Genomic DNA, 21,576 nt, shown 5'->3' on the forward strand with positions numbered 1-21,576 from the left:
CTATTGCCCCTGACTCTTTGCCTGGCAGGGTCTGTCACTGTGAGTGGCTTTGGAGCAGCTTATCACCTATGCCTTATGATTACACGTTTATTATTGCCCCACTTGTCACTTCTGGAATAACATTTGTGAAAATACAAAAAAACAATAACTGCCCTTTATACACAACAAGAGAGTCAGTAACTTACAAGTGAGAAGGGCGAGAGCAAAAAACATGCGATGTGCCATTTATAAACTTCTTTTACCCTACGCAATACCAGTTTCCCCTATTCAGGCAGCGAGTCCTGCACACCGCATGTACGCCTGTCCGGTGCTCGACTATTAGTTGGCACTCAAGCTAATTACCCAAAGCGGCTGTAAAACATGGTAAAATCTGAACACGCATCTGGCCAGCAGGGTTTGCCTGGGCATGCGTAACGGCGCATCCCGCCACCTCGGTGTCAGGGCAGGGCGCATGCATGGCTGGCCAGCTGGCTGGCAGGCATATTCCGCTAACCCTCCCCTATGCAGCACCGCAGTGGGAAAATCTAACTAAAATCGGTTCAGATTTTACTTGTTAGACATTGTAAACTTGGTGCACCCTTATTCAGAGCAGCCACGCTGGCTAATGGCCTTTCACTTAGCCCGTTAAAGTGTCTGTGTAACAATAAAAAGGAAAACGTGGCTGTTGAGCAGCAAGGGCTCTATCTGCTTCATTATTAACACCAGCGAGTCGATCAGCGATAAATCAGACCCCGACAGCATGCAGAAAAGCTGTAAAGCAAAACAGTTTTGCGTAGAATTTGGGCAAGTAACATCAGACTCCCACCAAATGGCTTGTGCATCTTTCCATCTTCGCGGCTCCTGATGAGGCCACCAGTGACCTGGGGCCCCTAAGCAGTTATCTATACCGCTTAACTTAAAACTGCCCATATGTCCCTCAATAAAATCAATAAATGATATTGCGACATGCTGTAATGCGCATTCAGACTTATTGAAAGAACGCACAGCGCTGCGGAATATGATGGTGCTTTATAGATCAACAAATACAATTGTGACGTGATACAGCATTTATTCAATAACTATTATGACACAAGAGCTGACACTTCTCTGCTAATGCAGCAGCTGTCACTGAATTTAAACCACAGCACGATCTGTAGCTAAGGAAGATAATAAAGGAACTCTCCAGGACGTCACCGAAGCATGACGTCATTTCTGTGCGCAGCGGGTTCTATCCCCACCCTTTTGGAACGTGGCTTTTTATTGGCTGAAGTTTGCCCAATCGGCTCTTGCTCTCTCAGTTTGCCGCGAAAGTTTCCGACCAGCAGCAAGTTACCAGTTATGGAGTCCGAGGCACTGAGAAGACTGGCTTCCAAAGTGGGGGTGACCTCCAGCCGGGTCATAGGGTATGTTCGGGGGCCGCAGGGTGAGCGGGTCTGCTTGGTCTCCGGTGTTCCTCTGTGTACACGGGGGAGAGCCCTGCAGCGTGGAACGTCTGCCTCCAAGTCCGCAGGAGCAGAGCTCTTCTGTAATCGGGTTACTAAAATCCCCCCAGTCTCTGCTCCCCATTCAGGCAGCAAATCACCCCGGATGTCCCCATTTGGCTTCCATACTGTGTATAGTATGTGTATTGGGTGTAGTGCCCTCACCTGCCCCTCAGTGCACGGAGGTAACTTGCCTGTGAGGGTTTTTTGCCCTAATGCCCCAGTGCTTAGGCAGTGATGCTTTGGGTCAGTTAATGATGGCATTTATCTTTTAGAAAAGCTGAAGAGTATCTGCGCCTTTCCCAGCTGAAGTGTTCAGGGCTGTCGGCACGCGCTACAGCCACCAGTAACGCCGTGATGTGTCTCCAGATTGCAGCAACGTCATTCAATCACCCCGTAGACAAAGTAAGCGCTGACATCTGGTGCCCCGTTGCACGCATCCACCGGAATAATTCTGCACTGAGTGTTCGTGGCCACCGTAGTGCACCTTCTTTTCATCTGCAAGCCGGAAGGCTATCGGCACCAACAAAGTTTATCAGACCTAGTTCTTCAAAATCTCATTTGGTAGGAATATTTTGGATTTTCATGTAGTAACTGCCTTCGTTCCTTAGGATTACTTGGTCACCTTGTCAGGCCTAAACAAGAAGACGTATCAAAGTTGTCTGAAGACGTTCGAGTGCCTGCTAGGCGTGGATTCAAAGTTGGGTCTCCGAGACCTTGCCGTTCAGCATGGGTGCATGGAAGCCATCAACGCTGCGTCCAAAATATTGAGCAGGTTGTGTTCTTCACTAAAATGCTATTTCGCAGCTATGAGCTTTCTAAGGTGTTTTGGGAAGTTTATTTAGGATGTTCAGCTTTTCCATCATGAGAGGTGTTTGGAAGCTGTTAAAGAATCTGTTGGAGTGGACGTTCGAATTTAAGGTTTAGCGATAACGTCCATTAAGGCTTGGAAATATTGGCTTGGTAAGCATTGGCTCTGATGCCAAGGAAATGGCTTGCTACAGCAGTCCATATTATTTGTATTGATTCGTATTTTTTAACCAGGAAGGATACTTGTATTGAGATTTCTTGGTTTCGAATAAGTTCTGGGTTCAAATATGAAGTGAAATATAACCTGCCCTTATTACAGATGTGTTCTGTATTGATGTATATTGGGAGGGATCTCTTAAGGCATTATGGGCACTGCATTGTCCTGCATTCTATCATTGAGTGCAATATTCTTGCACTGAACACCTCTCTGCCGGAGAATCATTACTTCCTTTACCTTCTAGGTACGAATCCAGCCTTCCTCAGGCTCAACTGGCAGACCTGGATTTATCCAAACCTCTGTTTATCACGGCTGCCCTGTACTCTGCATGCAGGTGAGCAAATCCATTAAGTGACATATTTCCACACGCCAGTAGTTGGTACAGCGGAGGCTCAACCAGTTATCCAAGATATGATTCCCTCCATGGGTGGAATGAAGCAGTTCAAAACTAGGAAGGACAACTGGATTATTAAAAAAATAAATAAAAGAACCTGCTGATGAAAATAGGAGAAATCTCAGCCAAATGTCCATCTTCAAACACTGGAAGAGTGGCCATCAGAACATAGACTAATAATCACTAACTCTGTAACCCTGGCCGTAAGGGTTCATTATAATGAAACGTCCATTGGGATGTTTGTTAGAAAACATGGAAGAATGTAAATGAAGCCAGAATGAGTAGAAAATAGAGAAGAGCATGTGAAACTTCGCTCCAGGAGAACCGTGTCTGCCTGCCATGTAGTGTTTCACGTGTGTCACCCTGACACCTGGATAGGTGGAGGCATGAGATTCAGCAGGAATTCGCTCTGAATAATCTTTATTATGGCACCAAAACCATCGTTATTAAATAAAATCTACTTTATAGTAATTATAAATTATAATCCGTTTTAGGTGCCTTAAGATGAAAGTTGAGAAGAATAAGTTACTTGCTGCATCGGGAGTGAAGAAAGGGATATTTGACCGTCTTTGTGTTCAACTGGAAAAGATTGGTCTTCAAATTTGTCGTAAGTCTACCTTGTCCTAAAAGATGTTGAAGGATTCCGGATAGCTTTTTTTTTTTTCCCCTCTTCTTCTGCGTTCTGTTTTAAGATCGGGCTAAACCTTTAACTTCTATTTGTTCCGGCTGGCATTCTCACGTATGCATCTAATTGCAACTTGTGGCACGCCTATTGGAGCTATAGGATGAACCCTAAATTTCTTTCCCCTTAATGCAGAGGAAAGTACGCCAGTGACACAACAGCCGCGTAAGAAGCAGAAGACACTACTGGAATCCTTAGAACAGGTGGCAGGTAAGAGGCTATCATTTAGGAGACTTTTACTCGTTCATGGAGCTTTATCTTGGTGAGTAGTTTCTGCCAGAAGATGTCCTTGGAGCTGCTACCTTCAAATGCAAGTTTCTTTAGCGCCTTTACTGAGTCGAACCTTTTTCTACCCGAGGGTCAGGATGTGATTGAAGTAAAACCCTGCTTTACGGTTTATTCTAATAAAATGAAACTAATCTCCTTGTGATGGCAGACGAAGATGAAGGCGAGGTTCCTTGCAAGCAGGCACGCAGCGACACCGACAAGGAAAGAGACTACGAGGAGTGGAAGAGGAGAATATTGGAGAATGCGGCCAAAGCCGCCACCAATGACACAAGTTGACCTGTTTCATTATCGGATGCTTCTACTGTGAATGTTGGCCATGATCCAAACAGGAGCTACTATTCTTTTTAAAAAATGTCCTTGAGAAGATTTTATGGTGGTAAATATACTGGACAGGATAGATGCGTCCACATAGGGACTGCTTCTTCATGATACTACTAAGCGTGGCAGATCCCCAGAAGCTTTTATAACAAGTCAGTAAAGATGTTGATGTTTTTAATGGCATTTTTTTACCAACTTAACAAATAGTCTGTTTTATATTTATAGAAACAAAAAACATTTTTACTCTGCAGGTGATCTGCTTTTATCTTCTGTTTTTAAATTATTTATTGTAATTTTTAGCTGTGATGCAAAAATAAACCTTTTTAGTGTGGACTTTGTGCAGTGATTATTCAGTACAGATTAGTTACCTGTATCTTCTGTACCGCTTAGACTTTTGTCTTGAGTCTGTTTTATACTTTCTATAATCTGGCATCGGGCCTTGAAATTACTTACTTTTTTTTCTGTTTTGTGATCTACTTAGTTCAGCGGTAACTGCCTGCATAGACTATTCTTCATTAAGACGTTTTATTTTTACGATTCCACCCAAATAACAGAAGAATAACAAATTATTTTCATATTTACATCAACCCGTAACCATAGAGAATTAGGGAACCGAGCGGATGCGTATAAGTAGCGTTTTCTGTACCCTTTCGCATCAAGCATTTCATCTAGGTTTAAGAGTTCAAGCATTGCTGTTTACCAGCGGGCTGTCCGAGTCCGCATTGATTCCTGGAAATAAATACCTAAGCTCGCTGTTTCTGCCGCACTGTTGGAAGTGCCAGAGCATATTGAAAATGTTATTGTGTTTTGAGTAACTCTGACATGAGAAGCTCGTCTCTGTTATGTCTGAATAAGCTCAGGCCTGAGGCTGCAGAACACTAAGTGGATTTCAGGGAAGATGTTTCAGCTGCTCTAGAAGTGCCTACGGATCAGCATCCCATACGCAGGCAATTTGCACCGACTGCGCGTTTGGGATTGTGCCAATAGGTTCAGCGGGGTGAGAAATTGCACGCTGCCCATTGTTATTAGACATACATGTGCCAGAGTCCTGTATATCATAATGTTCTTTGTCACTGAGCCCTTTTGGGTTGTCTAAGGGTCAGCTTGGTATAAATCCCCTGCAGCGCGCTGCGTCGGGTCTGTGCAACTGCATTAGGGGATTATTAAATGTATATATATATACATATTATATAGTCAAGCTGCCAAAGGTGCTTTTTTGAGCTTGACTTTCCTTTCAGCGTCCCCCCCCCAGCAGTGAAATGCACTAAAAAACACACACAAATTAAATGTCTGACAACCGGTTCCAGCAGGAGACTTCAATAAACCCATTTAGAGTATTTTTGCTCTGCTTTTGTGTTAAAAAAAAAATAATCACTTGAATTATGTCCAAAAAATCCAAAACATTAAATGGGATGACAACCACATGGCAGAGGGTAGAGGAGTGTTGTTGGAAAGCACTTGTCGTGCAGACTGTGATGGAGCGCAGGGCCAGGCTTATTGTGTGTTCCATAAAGAGAGGTCGTCTTTTGTCGTTCAAAGCAGCTGATGCTTTGCAAAAAAAAAAAATTAGTTATGGTACAATACGGGGTGAGTGCCCCGTGGGATCAATACAGCTACAGAACAAGAATGAAAGCTAATTGAGTTCTATTATTTCCTATTATGGCAGACTATCCCCATATACCCCGGTCAATTTGGGTTTAGGGAATACCCCCCCCGACTATCTACCATTTTTTACCACTGTGTAGCTCCAACCCTCAAGGGGTGCAAGCAGGTAACAATCCTCGTGTCTCCGAGTCCGAGCACCAGCATCGCAATTCTGATCCAACAAATTCTGTGCTTATGAGTGAAATGACACTAATCCAGGAGGCTAGGATGAAGTTACACTCGCCTGATTTTTTTAACGTTCATGCGCACTCAATGAGGAAGAATCCTCACCCTGTAAACATAATCTATATGCTGATTTACGCAGTCTGGTGAGCGCTTCAAGCTTAATTATTAATGAACTGTGCAAAATGGCTTTATTAACAAGTTCTACAAACTACATATTCAGAGTACATCCTATTAAAACTCAGTAAAAAGTCAAAACATTTCCATGTACAAGTTTAGAAATGAGCGAGACAATGTTTTAGCTCCAGCAATAGTATAAATGCGCGAGTAGTGAGGCTGAGTGCTTCATTTTTGGCCGCGTTTGACTTAGTGATCATGTCTATGCAGTTTACTTCTGATTCAGTGAAGAGGTGGTTGATACATATGTTGTCATCACTTTGTTCATATTAATACTTGTGGATAGCGGCCACCCCCTCATCAGCTTTCCCCACACGATACAACATTTAGACTAATCTTATATTTTCCATAAATGGTGGCGATGCTCATCTGCCATTGAATGCTGCGTGCAGAGAGCATACTCTTTAAAGGGAGCGCCCCAGCACATATGTACAGATTAACTACTCTACATAGGGACTCCTGGCCAAGCGGTAAGCCAAGTGCCAATGGTCTGCACTCAGACCCCGGTTATGCGTTGCTGTCCGCATGATGTCCGATTCTTAGAGCAGCGTTGGCTGTCGAGGAGTCGCTCCGAGTAGCACCAAGCCGGACATCCTGAGTACATTGAGTTGGAGGTCGGTTTCTATGAGGGTTTGAGGGAGAGAAGCTGGAACTTCCTAAGGCGGTTGGCCGCTGTCACCACGTAAAAGTGTTTCTAGGAGGAGTAAATAGAGAAACCATTATTTGCGTTCAGAACGATTTCTTCAAACAAACTAAAAAATAAGATTGCTTAGTGACTTTCTACGTGTTGAATATTTTTCTAGGTCTTCCGCTCTGTAAAACTGTATTATGACTTGGATAGAATTTGTGTTTCCGTGAACGGTTTATATACTGAATCTGGTTCATTTAGAAATGGATTGTAATAATGTCATTCTTCCGTGTTGGGTACTGCAGCCACAGCTGAAGAGGCAATGCATGTAACGGGTGCTTTGGTTTAGAGTAAATGTGGAATAAGAGGCTGTTGCCTTGGCTCTGTTTGGAAAAGAGTGATACAGATGGGGGGGGGGGTATCTTTTTGTTGTGTAGGGTGACCTGCACTGTTTTGTTAAATTCCTACCCCAAACATTACTGGCGGTTTAATAACCAAGACTTACTTTCCATTTCTTCTGCATTAGGTACCTCTGAAGCAACACCTGAGACTTCAGACGGATGTTGTATTTTTTGGCTTTTAAAGGCAGGCTGACCAACCATTCGTGTTTCAGGCATTGCCCGGCACTTAACCGGCAGCTGTAGGAACAGAATCCACAGACTGTCAGATCCACGGGACATTCGTCTGCATGAGTGTATCGATGTTTTGCCAAAGGGACTCTCAATACCCCCATAAAGCTTAAATAACAAGGGCCATCGCTATGCGCTGATGTTGTTTCTTATAAGCCTGTGTTTTTCCCCCGTACACCTAATTTGACACATACGCTTATGACACGTACCTCTTTTCTTTCAACAAAAGTCTGCTGATAAAGTCCTTGGCCTCTTCTGACACTTGCTCAAACGTCTCTGAGTCAAAGTCCCAGTTACAGTTGACAATATAATTCATCGTTTCTGCGTCGCTTTCACCCAGAAATGGGGACAAACCGCTGAGTCTGTAAAGAGGGGAGCACTTAGTTACTTCTGCTCGCCAGCGGGGTGTGTGAGCTACGGCGTTAATTACGGACTATTTCCGGCCTGGGACAGAATGACGTTCATATTATCGCTTATCTGCCATGAAACAAATAGTATGGATCAGTGCGTCGGGTTGTAGCTTACTAAATGACACCGATTAAAGGCCCCGTCAGCTATGCTTCGAAACGGGTCAATTTCAAGAAAGACTCGAATGACCGGATTTTTCTATAAATGACAGATCTGTGGGGACTTACAACATGTATGTGATAACCCCCACGCTCCACATGTCTGTTGGAAATGACACAAAATCATAATTCACAACTTCTGGGGCTAGAAATTCTGGGGTCCCAAAATTCACTCTCAGCTTCTCCCGAGGCTTGTATCTGGGAAATAAAGAAGAGTAAGGCATTCGATTAAAGGTGGATTTATTACTTTTCATATGTCTGAAAAATAGAGGAAATGGATAAAAATCTTCACCTTCTCGCCAGCCCAAAGTCAATGATTTTGATTTGGTTGCCAGTGCGACTTACACAAAGAATATTCTCTGGCTAAAGGAGACACCGAGAGGTTTATTAGCATTGGCATTAATCCATACATTGCACTCTGTGTCGGAATAGATATTAACATAATAAATCACATGCTCTCAGATATAATTATAAGCTACTGGCCTTCAGATCTAAATGAAGGATGTATTGCTGGTGCAGGTAGTATACTCCTTCACAGATCTGCTTGGTGAACATTATTGCATCCAGCTCGGTCAAACTGTAGTTTTCATCCGTGATGCGATCAAAGAGTTCACCGCCGTCGAGACTAAAATATAAAGAACATAAATGAATATTGGTGTTTTTTTAGCACCTGTATCCACCGAGGTACAGTAATGGAGGACAAAAGGCTGTGCAAAACAATGATGTCCCAGAGAATGAGGTCACGGGGAACAAATATCGCTTGGATGTTTGGAGTCTCAGTGCTAAGCAGCACATTTCAGAAGACCCGAGGTTGTCTCTGCTTTTAGGACATTTTCTCTGGATGGTGAAGCACACTTGTGGACGAGGAACCCCGTTTCTAAATCTACCAGAGAATCTTCTAGAAGGACTTCCTGAAACCCATACTACTTCTGTGACTCGGGCTGAATAACAGTTGATCTATTCCATGTCCACTATACCTACCTAAGGATTTTCCAGAGGCATATGTATCAACAGTGTCACTTTTGTGCTGGTTACACAGTGTCCCACCATGCCACACACTGCGTTAGATCTTGGTATCATACGGTGACCCGCGGCTGCCCCGTTGGGGTAACTTACCATTCCATTATCAAGGTCAGGTCATTCTTGCATTCAAAGGCATCATAGAGTTGGATCAGGTTCACATGATTCAAATGGTTCATGATATTAATTTCGTTTTTCACTTCATCCTGTTCAGTTAAAATATTGGGAGAGACGCTTTAGATATTCTATGATGACGTATTTACAGAAACCTGGTATTTCTAGAAGCTGATTAGTACTTTATCAACACAGAACTGTTTCAGCAGCTGAAAGGCCTGATTGTGTGAGCTTTAGGAATGCGCGGGTTGGACACTCACTTTATGGAGAGTTGATAAGCTGCTGTCTCTATGGCCAAGAGGAGTGCTGGGTTACTTCCCTATGTACCGGCACCGAGGAAAGTAAGGGGCCCTTATGGGGTGGCTCATTTCTATGAGTCTACTCCCTTCTGCACCTTATCTTCAACGACAGACCTTGACACAGACCAGAGGTGCGTTCCGTATTTTGGGAAAGATATCCAAGTAAAAGAGAGACTGCAACGTGTGACCGTTCAGCAAAAGAGTCTCAGTGTATTTACCCTGTCTTTGGGTCCTTTCACTCTGATCATTTTCGCTGCAAGTCGGAGCCCAGATGTCTTTTCTACACATTTGTGAACTTGACCAAAGCGGCCCCTATTAACAGAAATATTACACACAAGTGTTAAAACACATCCTCCCATTCCAAATAGAACAAAGCTAAATATAGATGAAATAGCAGAAGCAAATTTACTTTGCCTACTTCCAAACTTTATCTCAAGGGAGTCAATGCGAATGAGATTCCCTAAGACCCCTGGGCAGACTGGCTCTTCCCTGTTGCCCCAACGAGAGAGGCTTTGGAAATGTTTCCTAAACCAACGTTCTTATCACTGAGTAAAAATAGCCTGTAATAATCTGTAGGTGAACTCTATAGGCCAGTGACTGTCTCTTTTTCTCAGTTAGTCCAGCATTATCCTGGGTCTCGCCTCCAGCTGTTCCAGTAAGGCAAACGGGATCTTATATCCCACGATATGCTTCCCAGTCATGCCCAATATCTGGGATTCCACGTAACTACCCCTTAGCACTGAAAGGCATTGCCATTTGCACAATAGATCGCATTTTGCTCTCCTGTCAAGGGAATTGCAAGTTCTGTGTGCTCTGTTGTCTTTGGACTATATGACAATACAAAGGTACAGGGGGCATTAATAGATTCCCCCCTCCATCTTCATAGCAAGGCATCATGGATCAATGAAGCAGGGAGTTTGCGAGCGACTGCAAGTGTAACTCACCGCTACGTGACTTTAAGAGGAAGGTAGCTTTTTTTGCACAAACCCCAATAATCAAACAACTGTCTACGTCTCCCGTGTACTTATTTCACCCAGGACTGTCTCTGCCATCAGGATAGATAAATATTTTGTGCTGTAATGTGTTTTGCTGGAGATCTTTGGATGACATTTAGAAATCCTCCTACGCAGACTAAGTGTAGGTGTTATTCAACAGTATGTTATTTTTTTTAATTAAATATGTATCTGGAGATTTAAAAACATCTTTTCTACACCCATTTTAATGACAGCTCAATAATATCATGCTTTATCCTAACTAGTTGTTTTTATTTGCGTGTGCACGCTTTATTCTGTGCTTGGGTAGGTGTGGGTGTCAGTCTGGAGGCAGCGCGTTGACACCAATATGTTTGGGTCGTGGGGAATAGAAAAAGGCACCAGTGCTTGGAACCCTAAATTTCTCAGCGGGGCAAATAATGTTGAATTAAATAAAGTGTAATGGAATACTGACTGTTTGGCGAGATGGTGACCTATGGGCCCTGCCTCGGTTGAATATCTGTCTCCGAACCCCATTCCGTACACTTACCCTCCTAAGACCTCGTGCTGGCACACGGTGTAACATGATGACAAGATGGCTTGCTTGATCGTCACTATCCGGTGGTTGAATGGTGCAGGCGGCGGAGGACAGTCATCTAAATGAAGATAACAATCGCAGGTACAATCAAAATATATTCGTAGGAATAACTTGGAGACTTAGAAATAACTGGAGATACAACTAATACAGCCAAACCCTCTAAGAATGTAGTCTGTGTTTTTTATTTTGCTTCTATGTGCCTGTAGGGGTTAGGTTATAATCATTTTATTAATTTTCCTATTGCAAGAAAATAAATCAGAGACACGGCCCATGTAATTGTATGCCCATTGCCACTAAAATGCAGGGGATATTGTGATTTCCGCTGCACCTGCTGCATTTTACTGACCTGTACGTACTTTTCATGATGTTTGGACTGAATTTCAATGGTTAATGGACCTTAAAATATATGAAGTTTAGCATAAATATTCTGTGTCGGCTTGTTAGCAGGGATATCTTTTGGTAAGGGAAGGAATACATTGCCCGGTAACACCATATGATCATATTTCTCACCCACCGATGACGTGTAAGGAGGGCGTCTCTGGCTGTGCGGATGGGTCAGCCGTTCCTGTAGATCCATGTGGCTGATCCGTGGCTAATTCCTCGTTCGGTGACTCTCCTTTCTGAGGTCTCGCCCCATCTTTTGCACTGCGCTGTGCGCTCGGTACCTCGCCTTTCTCCGGGTCTCCGGCTTGGTCTGTTACGGGAGTCTCCAGACTCTTGGAAGACTTTTTGTTTTTGTTGCAGGATGCCTTAGGTTTCCCAGCTTTTTGTGAGGGTTGTTTTTCCTCACTTATAACATTGTCTGTTCTCTGAACCCCTGGTTTGGGTTTAACTTTGTCCTGTAATTGTCCCTGTTCTGACACCGTGCAACCGTGAGGGTTCCTCTTCTGGTTCTCCTCACCTACTTCAGATGTTTTGAATTTCCTTGCACAAGAGCCTTCCCTGTAAAGAGCATACGTATGTACGTGATTAATACATAATATACAGAATATTTACCTGTCCGGTATCTCTACAAGCCATAGAAATCTATGCAGACCATGTGGACACCCGCATCGCAACAGATCATTCTGAGAAGAGAGGCATAACTATGTTATTCATGATGAGATATGCCTTTGGACAGAAAGTAGAATTTCACCATGCGAATGTATAAACTTTCACAAAACAGATGATACTTACACAACTTCAATGTCATTTAGTTTCGCATCGACCCAAGCACAGCTAATTAAAGGCCATAAAGCAGATTCTCCGGCAACTGCACACTATCACAGGCCACAGCAAGTCATATAGCGCCATGTTTTCTCATGGTTATTAAATGTAAGGGTGCATGGATGAGGCGCCCTAGGTTAGTGCCTTGCCTGGGGCATCATGGATACATTTAAAAGGCCAAATTATATCCAGTACCTGGCAGGCTGCTCCAAACAGACTGACTCGTTTGTTGCGGGCGATGCCGAGGGGATGGGGCATTGAATGTGAGAGCTGCTGCTTTCCTCATGGTTTCCTGCCTGCTTACAGTGTTCTTCCTGCCGGCTGCCGTGGTCTATGCCGTGGCTGGAGACTGGCTGCTGATACAGGACTGGTGGATTGTTGCCGGCAGCTTTCTCTACAGATCTTTCTGCTGCCGCATTTTTCCCACGCACTGCACATCCATGTTTGGATTCTTCCTGGACTTGTCCTTGGCCTGTGGACTGCACTTTAGTTTGAGAACCCCCTCTCAGGGCTGTCTTCTGCTTTAAACCCCTGTCTCCTAATGCACCGGTTGTTTTGGAGTCTTTAAAACAAACATATACAACAAAATAAGCAAAAACAAATATTTCACCAAACAGCCCATATTTATGACCACGCGGAAGTCGTGCGCCATGAACTTGTACCTCCATCTGGGCTCTTGACGTCAACCTTCACCCCTCTGCTGCCGACTGCATTCTGCGTTTTAGGTTCTTTCTCTTCAGAATTGTCCTTAGCCTTTGGGGAAAGAAAGACGTAAGACAAGGCAATCCTTGAAACCTAGCACAGGGCCCATGTTTAAAGTACCTTTTACCCTTGTGTTTTAGAAAGCCTTCCTCAGTCATCTGAAGCTGGAAGCACTATTCCATTTCTCTGCAAATGTCTTATACCTCTGCCTGGCTTTTGTTCAAAGAGACAATTCCTGGCCTAGAATACCTGCTTGCCTTTCAGATATAGTCATATTGTGGTTATTGCTATGACTTATCGTTTAGTGGTCTGTCGCTGCTATATAGTCAGTATTAAACTGGCTTCTGTATGACCATGAATGGTGTTTCTGCATTCACTACAGACCTAGAAGACCCCATAAAGGTCCCCACAATCTTCTGTGAAACATTCCTCATCTGTTTACCACAGAGATACCACAACCCGGATTATAAATTCATCAAACATCAGTACACTGGCAAAGAGATGTGACGGAGATGGAAAAGTAGTTTCACACCCATCCGAGCAAGTCTTCCACCTTACTCGTGTATCTCCCGCTGTGTTCTACTGCTTTAGAGAAGGAAGATTACATAACGTTCCTCTAGACCCTGATCACCAAGGGGCATCTACTTTAAATCAACATTGGCTGGCTTTTTTTGCTGCTAAATGATGAATATTTAGCAGGCGTGCATCAGACACTGAATTTAGAAGAGCTCCCAAGTGCCATCCAAACATTGCAGGAACAAAGTGGGAGCTGCCATTTCACTAGAGCGCCAGGATACTTTTTATCGAGAGGGAACAGCTGAAGCTGATGAGTAGCACCTCAATAATGAAATCTGCTGAGGTTACAGCAGTCCTTTCATATGATAACTCTTTTTTCAGGAAGAAGAACTTTAAACTCATCTCACTGGCTTCCTGCTGCGCTTGGGAGCCTTGATCTCAAAGTAATACCTGTGCTTCCGAAGCGAGATTTATACTTCTGAAGAATGTCCCTTTAAACAACGTATTTAAGTGCAGTAAAGCACGCTTCATAGAGCGTGATACAAAAGGAGGAGGGCTCCAAGTTGGCAATTATGTCTCTGCTGTTGATGTCCCAAGTCAAAACCCTAACTATTTGAGTTCCAGAACTTCGAGTGTTTCTCTCCCTCTTCAGTACACAGTGTACTGTGTGTCTGAACATCTGAAATAAATAAAGTCCGAGATATTTGTTGTTGATCAGAAAAAAGAACATTTTGTTGTTCTCTGTACTTTGATCGATATGAATAGCATTATTTGGGACCCATCGATGTGATATGCGAGTTGGAATGTCTTAAGTTGTGTATCAGCAGTCAGTTTCCATCCAGCTTCTGCTGCTGAGTGTTTGCAAATCAAGTGCTTATAATACTAAGCGTGTTTTTCTTCATGTGCCCCAAAGTTTCCAAATTAAACAGGTTTTAAAATACCCATTGAACCCAACAGAATTAGCCCACAGGGTACACAAGCTGCAGAATGATAAACACTGGTCCAAAATAGCTCCAGGACTAGCGAGTGTCTGTTCTATTAGAACTGGGATCAGTTCTTTGTATCCTAATTTAGTCCACATCAGCTCGCGTACGGCCTGTATCAGGGGAGACAGCAAGTCATTAATGGGTATGGAGGAGATCATGGAGAGATGGGATGGACACTTACAACGCAGGAAGCTTAAGGTAGACAGGAACTGGGATAAAAAACAAGACTAACCCAAAGAAGATGGGGTAAATCTGCGAACAAGGGGTTCTAAGGAGTTTGAGTCACTAATGTGTATAGCCATCAACATCACAATATGTATGTATAAATATATGCAAGATGTGAGAAGAGAAACCCATTGCACACATTTCTCAATTATTCAAAGTGGATCTTCTGACACCAAAACCAGGTTATTGTGTAATATAAGACAAAGCAACCAGGTCCCCAAATTTGACCTGAACTTTCAGAATCTGCTGCGCATGCCCAGTAATTGATCTCATTAACAGTGGCTAATTCCTTACCCTTTTTAATTGCCAGAGGGCCACAAAGTTCTGTTTGTTTGTTTTTCATGAGCCTGATGGGTCAGTGAATATGTTTTGGGAACACAGAAATGGAAATCCCATTTGGCTTTTGGAATCAGTAAGCCTGGATCTAGAAGCTCTACCTTTACCTGCAATCAGCAAGCTAACGTTAGCTCATACGTCCTTTGTTACTATCTGAGTATCCGACATATTTAGTAACGTTAACTATGGAACAATGAACGATAAAGAAGTGTAGGAATCAGGGACATCATTTCACAGTCATAAACATAAATAAGGCAATTTTGGCACTAAATAAGAACCAACCTCCACTTCCGTCTCCTTTCTCCAGGGCACTGCACCCTTTAGAATGAAATCCAGGATTTTAGAGTTTCTCAGTGTGTTTCCCACAAATTCCACCACTTTGTCCATTGTGGAGACCATTTTTTCTAGGCTGTCCAGTTTCTCCCGGTGAATCACCGAATTCTCGTGAATTCTTTTGAGTAGTTGAACCAGCTCCGAGCTGGCGTCGTTTTCTCTCACCTCCTTGCTTTTATCCCTGAGATCCACTTGGATTTCAGGCACATTTGGGTGAACTGGCCCATGAAATACTGATAATTTGTCAATTCCTCTTTCCACAGAATCTATGCCATGGTACACAGTCTCCAGTTTTCCCATTACATCTTCTTGGAAATGTAATAGCTTGTCCACTTTCTCATTGAGAAGGTTCAGCTTCTTCTCCATACTGTTGACAGGAGCCGGGGATTTGCTGACCAGGCTCCCGGGCCCCTTAGTCGACTCCAATTTGCTTTCGTAGATTTTGGCCAAACAGGATGCTATTGAGTCTTGTTTACTCATTTTCTTCTGCTTGTAAATCGAGTTGGTCCAACGTAATGCATATAATCCCCGACCTAATTCTGCGCCTATATAGAGGTTTTATGGCAGTGACTCAGTCCATGACTGGCCAAGCATCGCATTACATATGTGCAAACAGAATTAACGCACGCTATCAGCATGTTCATTGTGAGCCTCCTAAACCACTGACTAAACTTGGCATTGAACTTTTTTTGGGGGTCCTTTGACGTCACACGGACATTTTACATTCCTTCCTGAGTGGCTGATGATGGACAAGCATGTTAAGAATTGACAATGGCAGTTACTGATATGCCAAGAAGAGTCAGAGAAATCTTTGTAGCAATCTAACTAAAATCAAACAAACAAACAAAAAAACCCCAAACACGCGACAGATATTTATGATACAAACTGGCAAAAAAAAAACCCAACTAAAAACAAGAGAATGCCATCAAGAGGCAGAACAACACATGCTTCAAATGAAAGGCTGTCAGCTCGCCTGCCACTTCTGGATAAAAATAGATGACAATGACAAGGGTACGAAGCCACAAAGGTATCTGGCACAGGGCGTCTTCTGTAAACCGAGACGTCCGTCTGCCTTTGCACTCGCTGTAAAGTCACTCGATGAACAAGAAATCAAATTCGTTTGTTTTCACGTTCAACAAATAATTTATATTGAAAGATGCCCATTAGAGGTTATTATTGATATGTTCCCAGAGTTAATTTAATTGCTAATTAATTGGAATTGGAGATGTTATCGCCGGTCAGAATCTGGATTATGCATTCCTTAAAACAGGGAGGATTTCAGATTTACTCTTAAGGGGTCTGGCATCTGAAGTGAGAGATGACCCCCAAAACAGTTACATCTGATACAGACACATAAAACACAATATATTAGGTAGCGGATTCTTTCCAGCCTGTGGTAAAACAGTAGGTTTATTTGTAGTATCCGCAGCTTCAAGGACATGATTAATTACCGGGGCTGTCGAAACCACTACTCGGCATGAAGTGCCTACTCTGAGCTATTTTGGGATGATTGCATAAAGAATATTTTATTTTTATTTGTCCTTTAATGACCAGCATATTGTTCACAAGGTAATGCAAGCTTAGAGACCCTTACCCCATCCCCAGCCTGTACTTAGAGGTCTGAGCATCTTGGCCTTTAGACAGAAGGTAAAAGCACATTGTTATTGCTCGGGGGGTAAGTTTGTGTAAAGTTTGGTAAAGCAGAGCCTGAAGGTCCTGCTTCCGGCCATCTCTTTGCCCAGTGATAGTGTGTAAACGTGCTTAATGAGCCCTTTTACCCCAGCTACAAATCTTTCCCTTCCTTTTGCTGGAGCCTGGATAGCAAAAAACATCTCTCTTGCCAAGGAGTTCTAAGAAGCACACAAGTGTATTAAAAATAGTTACTTGGGCTCCTGTAATCAAAGCACACGAGTTCTACCTCCACGTCTTGGCTGAAGACTTTCATTTGCTGTGTGCTGATTCAGTGTATTATTTAACGTCACACGGATACGGAATAAGTGAATGTTTTTTTTCTTGGCAATAGTATTCTTGCAAAAATTACTCATAGATGTAAAAGAAAACAAAGCGCTTTGTGAAATGAAATATTTTGAAACTGGAGAGTCCTCGTACATCAGATGTATAACGCATCGAGGCGTGGAAACTATGTTCGCGTGCCAAGCTGCCATCCGTCAACACCTACGTTTTTGCTTTGTTTACCAAAGCCTGGGGACCCTGTTAAAGGGAACATCAAAACAGGGGGATCGCTCGCTGAAAACATTATTTTTAACACCGGGTGTTAAATTACAATAGTTCCCTTTTACTTGCAAACGTAAGCTGCTTTTCTATTGTGGATATTATTGATGTTTGACGGAAGCTGTGAAGAGTGCCTTGTTGCTTATATGAAGAATATGTTACACAATCAACACGCGTGTTTTTAGTGGATGTTATCACACTGCCAATAATTTCAGAATGATAAAACATTAAATTTCCCCATGTTATTCAATAGAACATGAAAATGGAACCTATTAATATATTTCTAGAAGTTAAACCATTTGAAGGCGTTTTGATCATTTCCTGGTGCAGACCCCCCTGTCACATCTCTTCCATCATCATGTATCTCTTTTGGTAAAATCACCAGAAGATCCCAATCACAGCCGCGGAGTGCCACCACCTTTATATCTTCCAATACATCCTGGCCTGGATCCCCTCATGGATGGTAACCTATGTTTTATGGACGCGTTGAGCATCGTTACGAGTTACCGTTGGCTCAAAGTGCTCAGTTCGATAGTGACTTCTGTCCCTCCTCAAAATAATATTCAAGACCTGCATGCCTTTGACGTTCCTAAGATCTGAGAGAGGATCAGCAAGCAGAAGATCAGTGTCCTCTTCAGCAACCTGCTTTCAATAACAAGTACTAAAATACTTTGTTCCACCATGGGGCCGGCCTTAAAAAATATTTTTTATTCTATTCTCTCTGCACGATTCAGAAATAATCACATTCTGGGAAGACAATGTCTATTAATGCTGCCTTTTGGAGCGTGTCATCAAATACAAGAACATGGATGAGATCAGATCGCACGTCAAGAGGCACTTTGAGGTCATTATAATGAAGAGCTGAGTTTGTGGCTAAATTAACCCCTCACACATCAGTGGTTCAATGTAATGCAGCAAGCTCTTCAGACTCTTCTGCCACCATTATTCACGCTGCCGGATCGGAAATCTGTATATCTTATCGTTTTGTGATCACGATACTGGGAAACTGTAGGGAGGCGGGTGGTTTTCACTGAGAACAAGTGGTCTGTTTACCAGGCAGAGTGACGGCTATGGCTGAAATGCAGATGGATGAGTTTTGTTGAGTATGCTGAAAATGAAAGACACGGGTCACCTACAATCTAGCGTGGTCTCATTTCGATGGTTCCCATCTTGAGCCTGGTATATTCCAAGTACTGGGTGAGCTGGTGAAGTCTCTTGGAATGCATTCTGGGTACCTGTGTTTGTCTTCTTCCACCTGTTTGTGTTTCCTCTTCCATGATTCCAATAAAAGCACACGGTGCCAACTCCCCGACTTACTGCCTGGTTGTAATCTACGATTGCCGAATTATAGCGGTGATCAAACAATAGCTAAGAGATCAGAGCTTGGTCCTGGCCGACGGCCATATGCAAACTTCCATATGTATTTTCCATAAGACATTCAGTCCACGTCCTATGTAAGAGCATAAACAACTGCAGATCCCAGCATTCAGTTTACTGCAAAAACTATAGGATCTATAGAAATGTTCTCTTTATATCCAAATAACCAACACAAACATGCTTACTCAAGCTAGTCGCCACTCATCCCACTGTCCTTCCGTGTTCTATACTTTAAAAAACTTCACACATCACACTTTTTGGAAACGTCCAAAAGCCTTTAGAATCCAATTATTAACTTTGGACACATTGACCAATTCCGCAAACAAATACTTAGCAGAGGCTTGGGTTTTTGTGTTAGAATAGATCTGGAGCTCCAGCAATAGGAGTATAAACACCTTGTCGATACATTATACCAAACAAAACGCCTCCCTCAGACTGGAACTGCTCTGATAAATCTGTTACAGTTTTAATAGCTTGGAAACTAGAAAAAAGGCAAAACGTACATATCTTAGTAAGAATATCGGTGTGGATAATCACATGACAAAGTGTGACATAAGAATGATTAAAAACAAACGTTACCGCAAATCTCTTGATGTACTCCGCGACGCTGAATCCTCCTGTCGCCAGCCGGATGGAGCGATGAAGTGTCGAATCTTGGTACAAAGTCCCCATTTTCTGCGCGTGAAATACACTGGGCTAGCCAAAAAATCCACCGCTAAACGAAGACCCCCAGTCTCTGTGGATCTGGTAAGCACTCTATTCGGGAGATAACCCAGGAATGTCTTTATCAGACTTTCCACCAAGCATCCCAGACATGTCACTGCCTTATCTGCTGCAACGCGGAATACAGCTTCCTGCCGCGGAGACGAAGGCTCCACGCCCGCCAGAGACAAAAAAAACTCTTTAAATATCTACCATTTATAAAAAAAAATAAACATACTTCGTAAATCACCAGCCCGGAGGCCATAGTGCATTTATTTCCTGATCTTGACTGTAAGAATGGTGGAATTTGGAAGAAATGCTGCTGGGACGGTGCTGGTTGCTACTGGTGCAAATGGTACATACATGGTGTAATGTTACGTGAAGCCTGGTCTCTTCACATCCAGGTTCCATGAAAATAAAGATGTGTGAACGCCTGGTAATACACTCAAAAGCCAAAAAACGTGATATATTGAGGCCAATTCGTGTTAATTAAGAATCAGCGACAGTGGGAGCTCTGCTGAGCTCGGTAAGAAGTGACCAGGAGAATTAACACGGAGCTCAGCTGGTTCCAAGCTCCCGACACATCATAGGAGGCACATTTACCAAACCCGCAAGGCCTTCGGTGGAAATCATACCATATATCGAATCATGAAATCAAACACTCGTATGTTTCAAACCGTGGTGGAACCACATACTCCTTCCGGAAATCTCAGTGATTGTTGATGCAACATGGAATACCAGCCACCTGCCATACCGTACCAGGCAACGTGTCTGGAAGTAACTCCATAAGAAAGCTTTACATTAGACAACACGAGTGCTTCACCCCTTTTATAAATGCCCTTTTCAAAAAGTGGTATGGACAAGTAATTTCAGGTATGTTCTGTACCTTTGCGTGTACTTACATGCTCCCCAGGGTGCCATCCATGCACGTTCCTGGAACCGTACACCAGCATAAATCACCAGCCCAGAGCTCCCCAGCGTGCTACGTTTTGGACAAATCCAAGGACTGCCCTGGGACAAACAGCCAGGTGATGTATCTTGAGTCTACGCTGGCCATCTCTTTATAAGCATCCTGAACGGACTCTGTGAGCCCTCCCATTGGGACAGTTGGCCGCTGCAGCCCCAGATTATAGTTAAAGGTCATTCCCACTAGAAGAGAACTCGCAGGAGCCAAAATAGAAATATTTAAAGGGAAATACCTTACATAAACTCAGAATCTGTATATCGGATATATAACTATAACCAGCACACCCTGCGCCAACGGGACACTGCAATACCCGGTCATCTCCGGCCTCCTGTAACCCAGGCTGGGATAGAACAGCCGGCCCCTGGACTCAGCTGTCCAGTATCTGTGGACAAGGTGAATACACCGGGAATTATATCAATACACAGAGCACCCGGTAATGTCTGACCTCATTGATAATATTCAGATCGTTCAGCTCTGTACCAGAGAATTGTCAACGTAATGCGTTCAAATAAAAGCTTTCAATCAGCACCGACACAGACCGGTCCAGGAACTTTAAGGTTCTGGTGAACCCTTTTATTCGCTGGTGATTATCCATTCACGGTTAAATATTTTGCAACGAGGGGACCAGTCACTGCTGGCTCTGCGCTGCCACCTACAGGCAAAACGACAAAATGCTTTTGGTACACTGCCAGTGAACGAGAGGACTCGCTCACAGCAGATCTCACCGTTTAAATGCGATTGATTCTGGCCACAGTGTATTTTTGTAAAAAGATTTTTTTTAACCCAACACTGATTTTATTTTATTTCCTGTTTTAGTAACAGTGGAAGCCAAGACTAGGACGCGGTTTTATTTGTTTGAGAAAAGGCCTTCTAAATAAACATTTCATTGTCTCCGATACAGCAAAAATATACCATCTGTATCTGCTTCTATGAGAATGTATAAATAATAAAGACTCTGCGAAGGAGTGATGGCGGGTTCCGCTTGGCCACGTCTCA

The 21,576-nt window shown here is 43.2% G+C and overlaps 2 protein-coding genes across 4 annotated transcripts; one reads left to right on the forward strand and one right to left on the reverse strand.

Moving 5' to 3' along the window:
• The first annotated feature begins 1,288 nt into the window (after positions 1-1,288).
• On the forward strand, positions 1,289-4,191 carry ORC6 (origin recognition complex subunit 6). The gene is made up of 7 exons (XM_053449188.1): positions 1,289-1,382; positions 1,736-1,865; positions 2,072-2,235; positions 2,732-2,821; positions 3,376-3,488; positions 3,699-3,773; positions 4,000-4,191. The coding sequence occupies exons 1-7, from the start codon at positions 1,318-1,320 to the stop codon at positions 4,125-4,127; spliced, it is 765 nt and encodes a 254-aa protein (XP_053305163.1). The 5' UTR covers positions 1,289-1,317; the 3' UTR covers positions 4,128-4,191.
• Positions 4,192-6,161: 1,970 nt separating this feature from the next.
• MYLK3 (myosin light chain kinase 3) lies at positions 6,162-19,649 on the reverse strand. 3 transcript variants are annotated; one of them, XM_053448943.1, is made up of 13 exons: positions 19,491-19,649; positions 12,867-12,957; positions 12,400-12,766; positions 11,513-11,940; positions 10,951-11,056; positions 9,648-9,741; positions 9,113-9,222; positions 8,480-8,621; positions 8,289-8,359; positions 8,066-8,194; positions 7,640-7,792; positions 7,307-7,439; positions 6,162-6,867 (listed from the first exon to the last, which is right to left on the reverse strand). In XM_053448943.1, exons 1-13 carry the CDS (start codon positions 19,581-19,583, stop codon positions 6,796-6,798), a joined length of 1,989 nt encoding a protein of 662 aa, XP_053304918.1. In that variant the 5' UTR covers positions 19,584-19,649; the 3' UTR covers positions 6,162-6,795. The 3 variants fall into 3 exon arrangements, with proteins under 3 accessions (XP_053304918.1, XP_053304915.1, XP_053304916.1); XM_053448940.1 differs by lacking the exon at positions 19,491-19,649 and adding an exon at positions 15,252-16,040; XM_053448941.1 differs by lacking the exon at positions 19,491-19,649 and adding an exon at positions 15,252-16,040 and having other exon boundaries at positions 8,289-8,355; positions 8,476-8,621.
• Positions 19,650-21,576: the final 1,927 nt, after the last annotated feature.

Source organism: Spea bombifrons, chromosome 10 (assembly GCF_027358695.1).
Source record: "Spea bombifrons isolate aSpeBom1 chromosome 10, aSpeBom1.2.pri, whole genome shotgun sequence".
NCBI classification, from domain to species: domain Eukaryota; kingdom Metazoa; phylum Chordata; class Amphibia; order Anura; family Pelobatidae; genus Spea; species Spea bombifrons.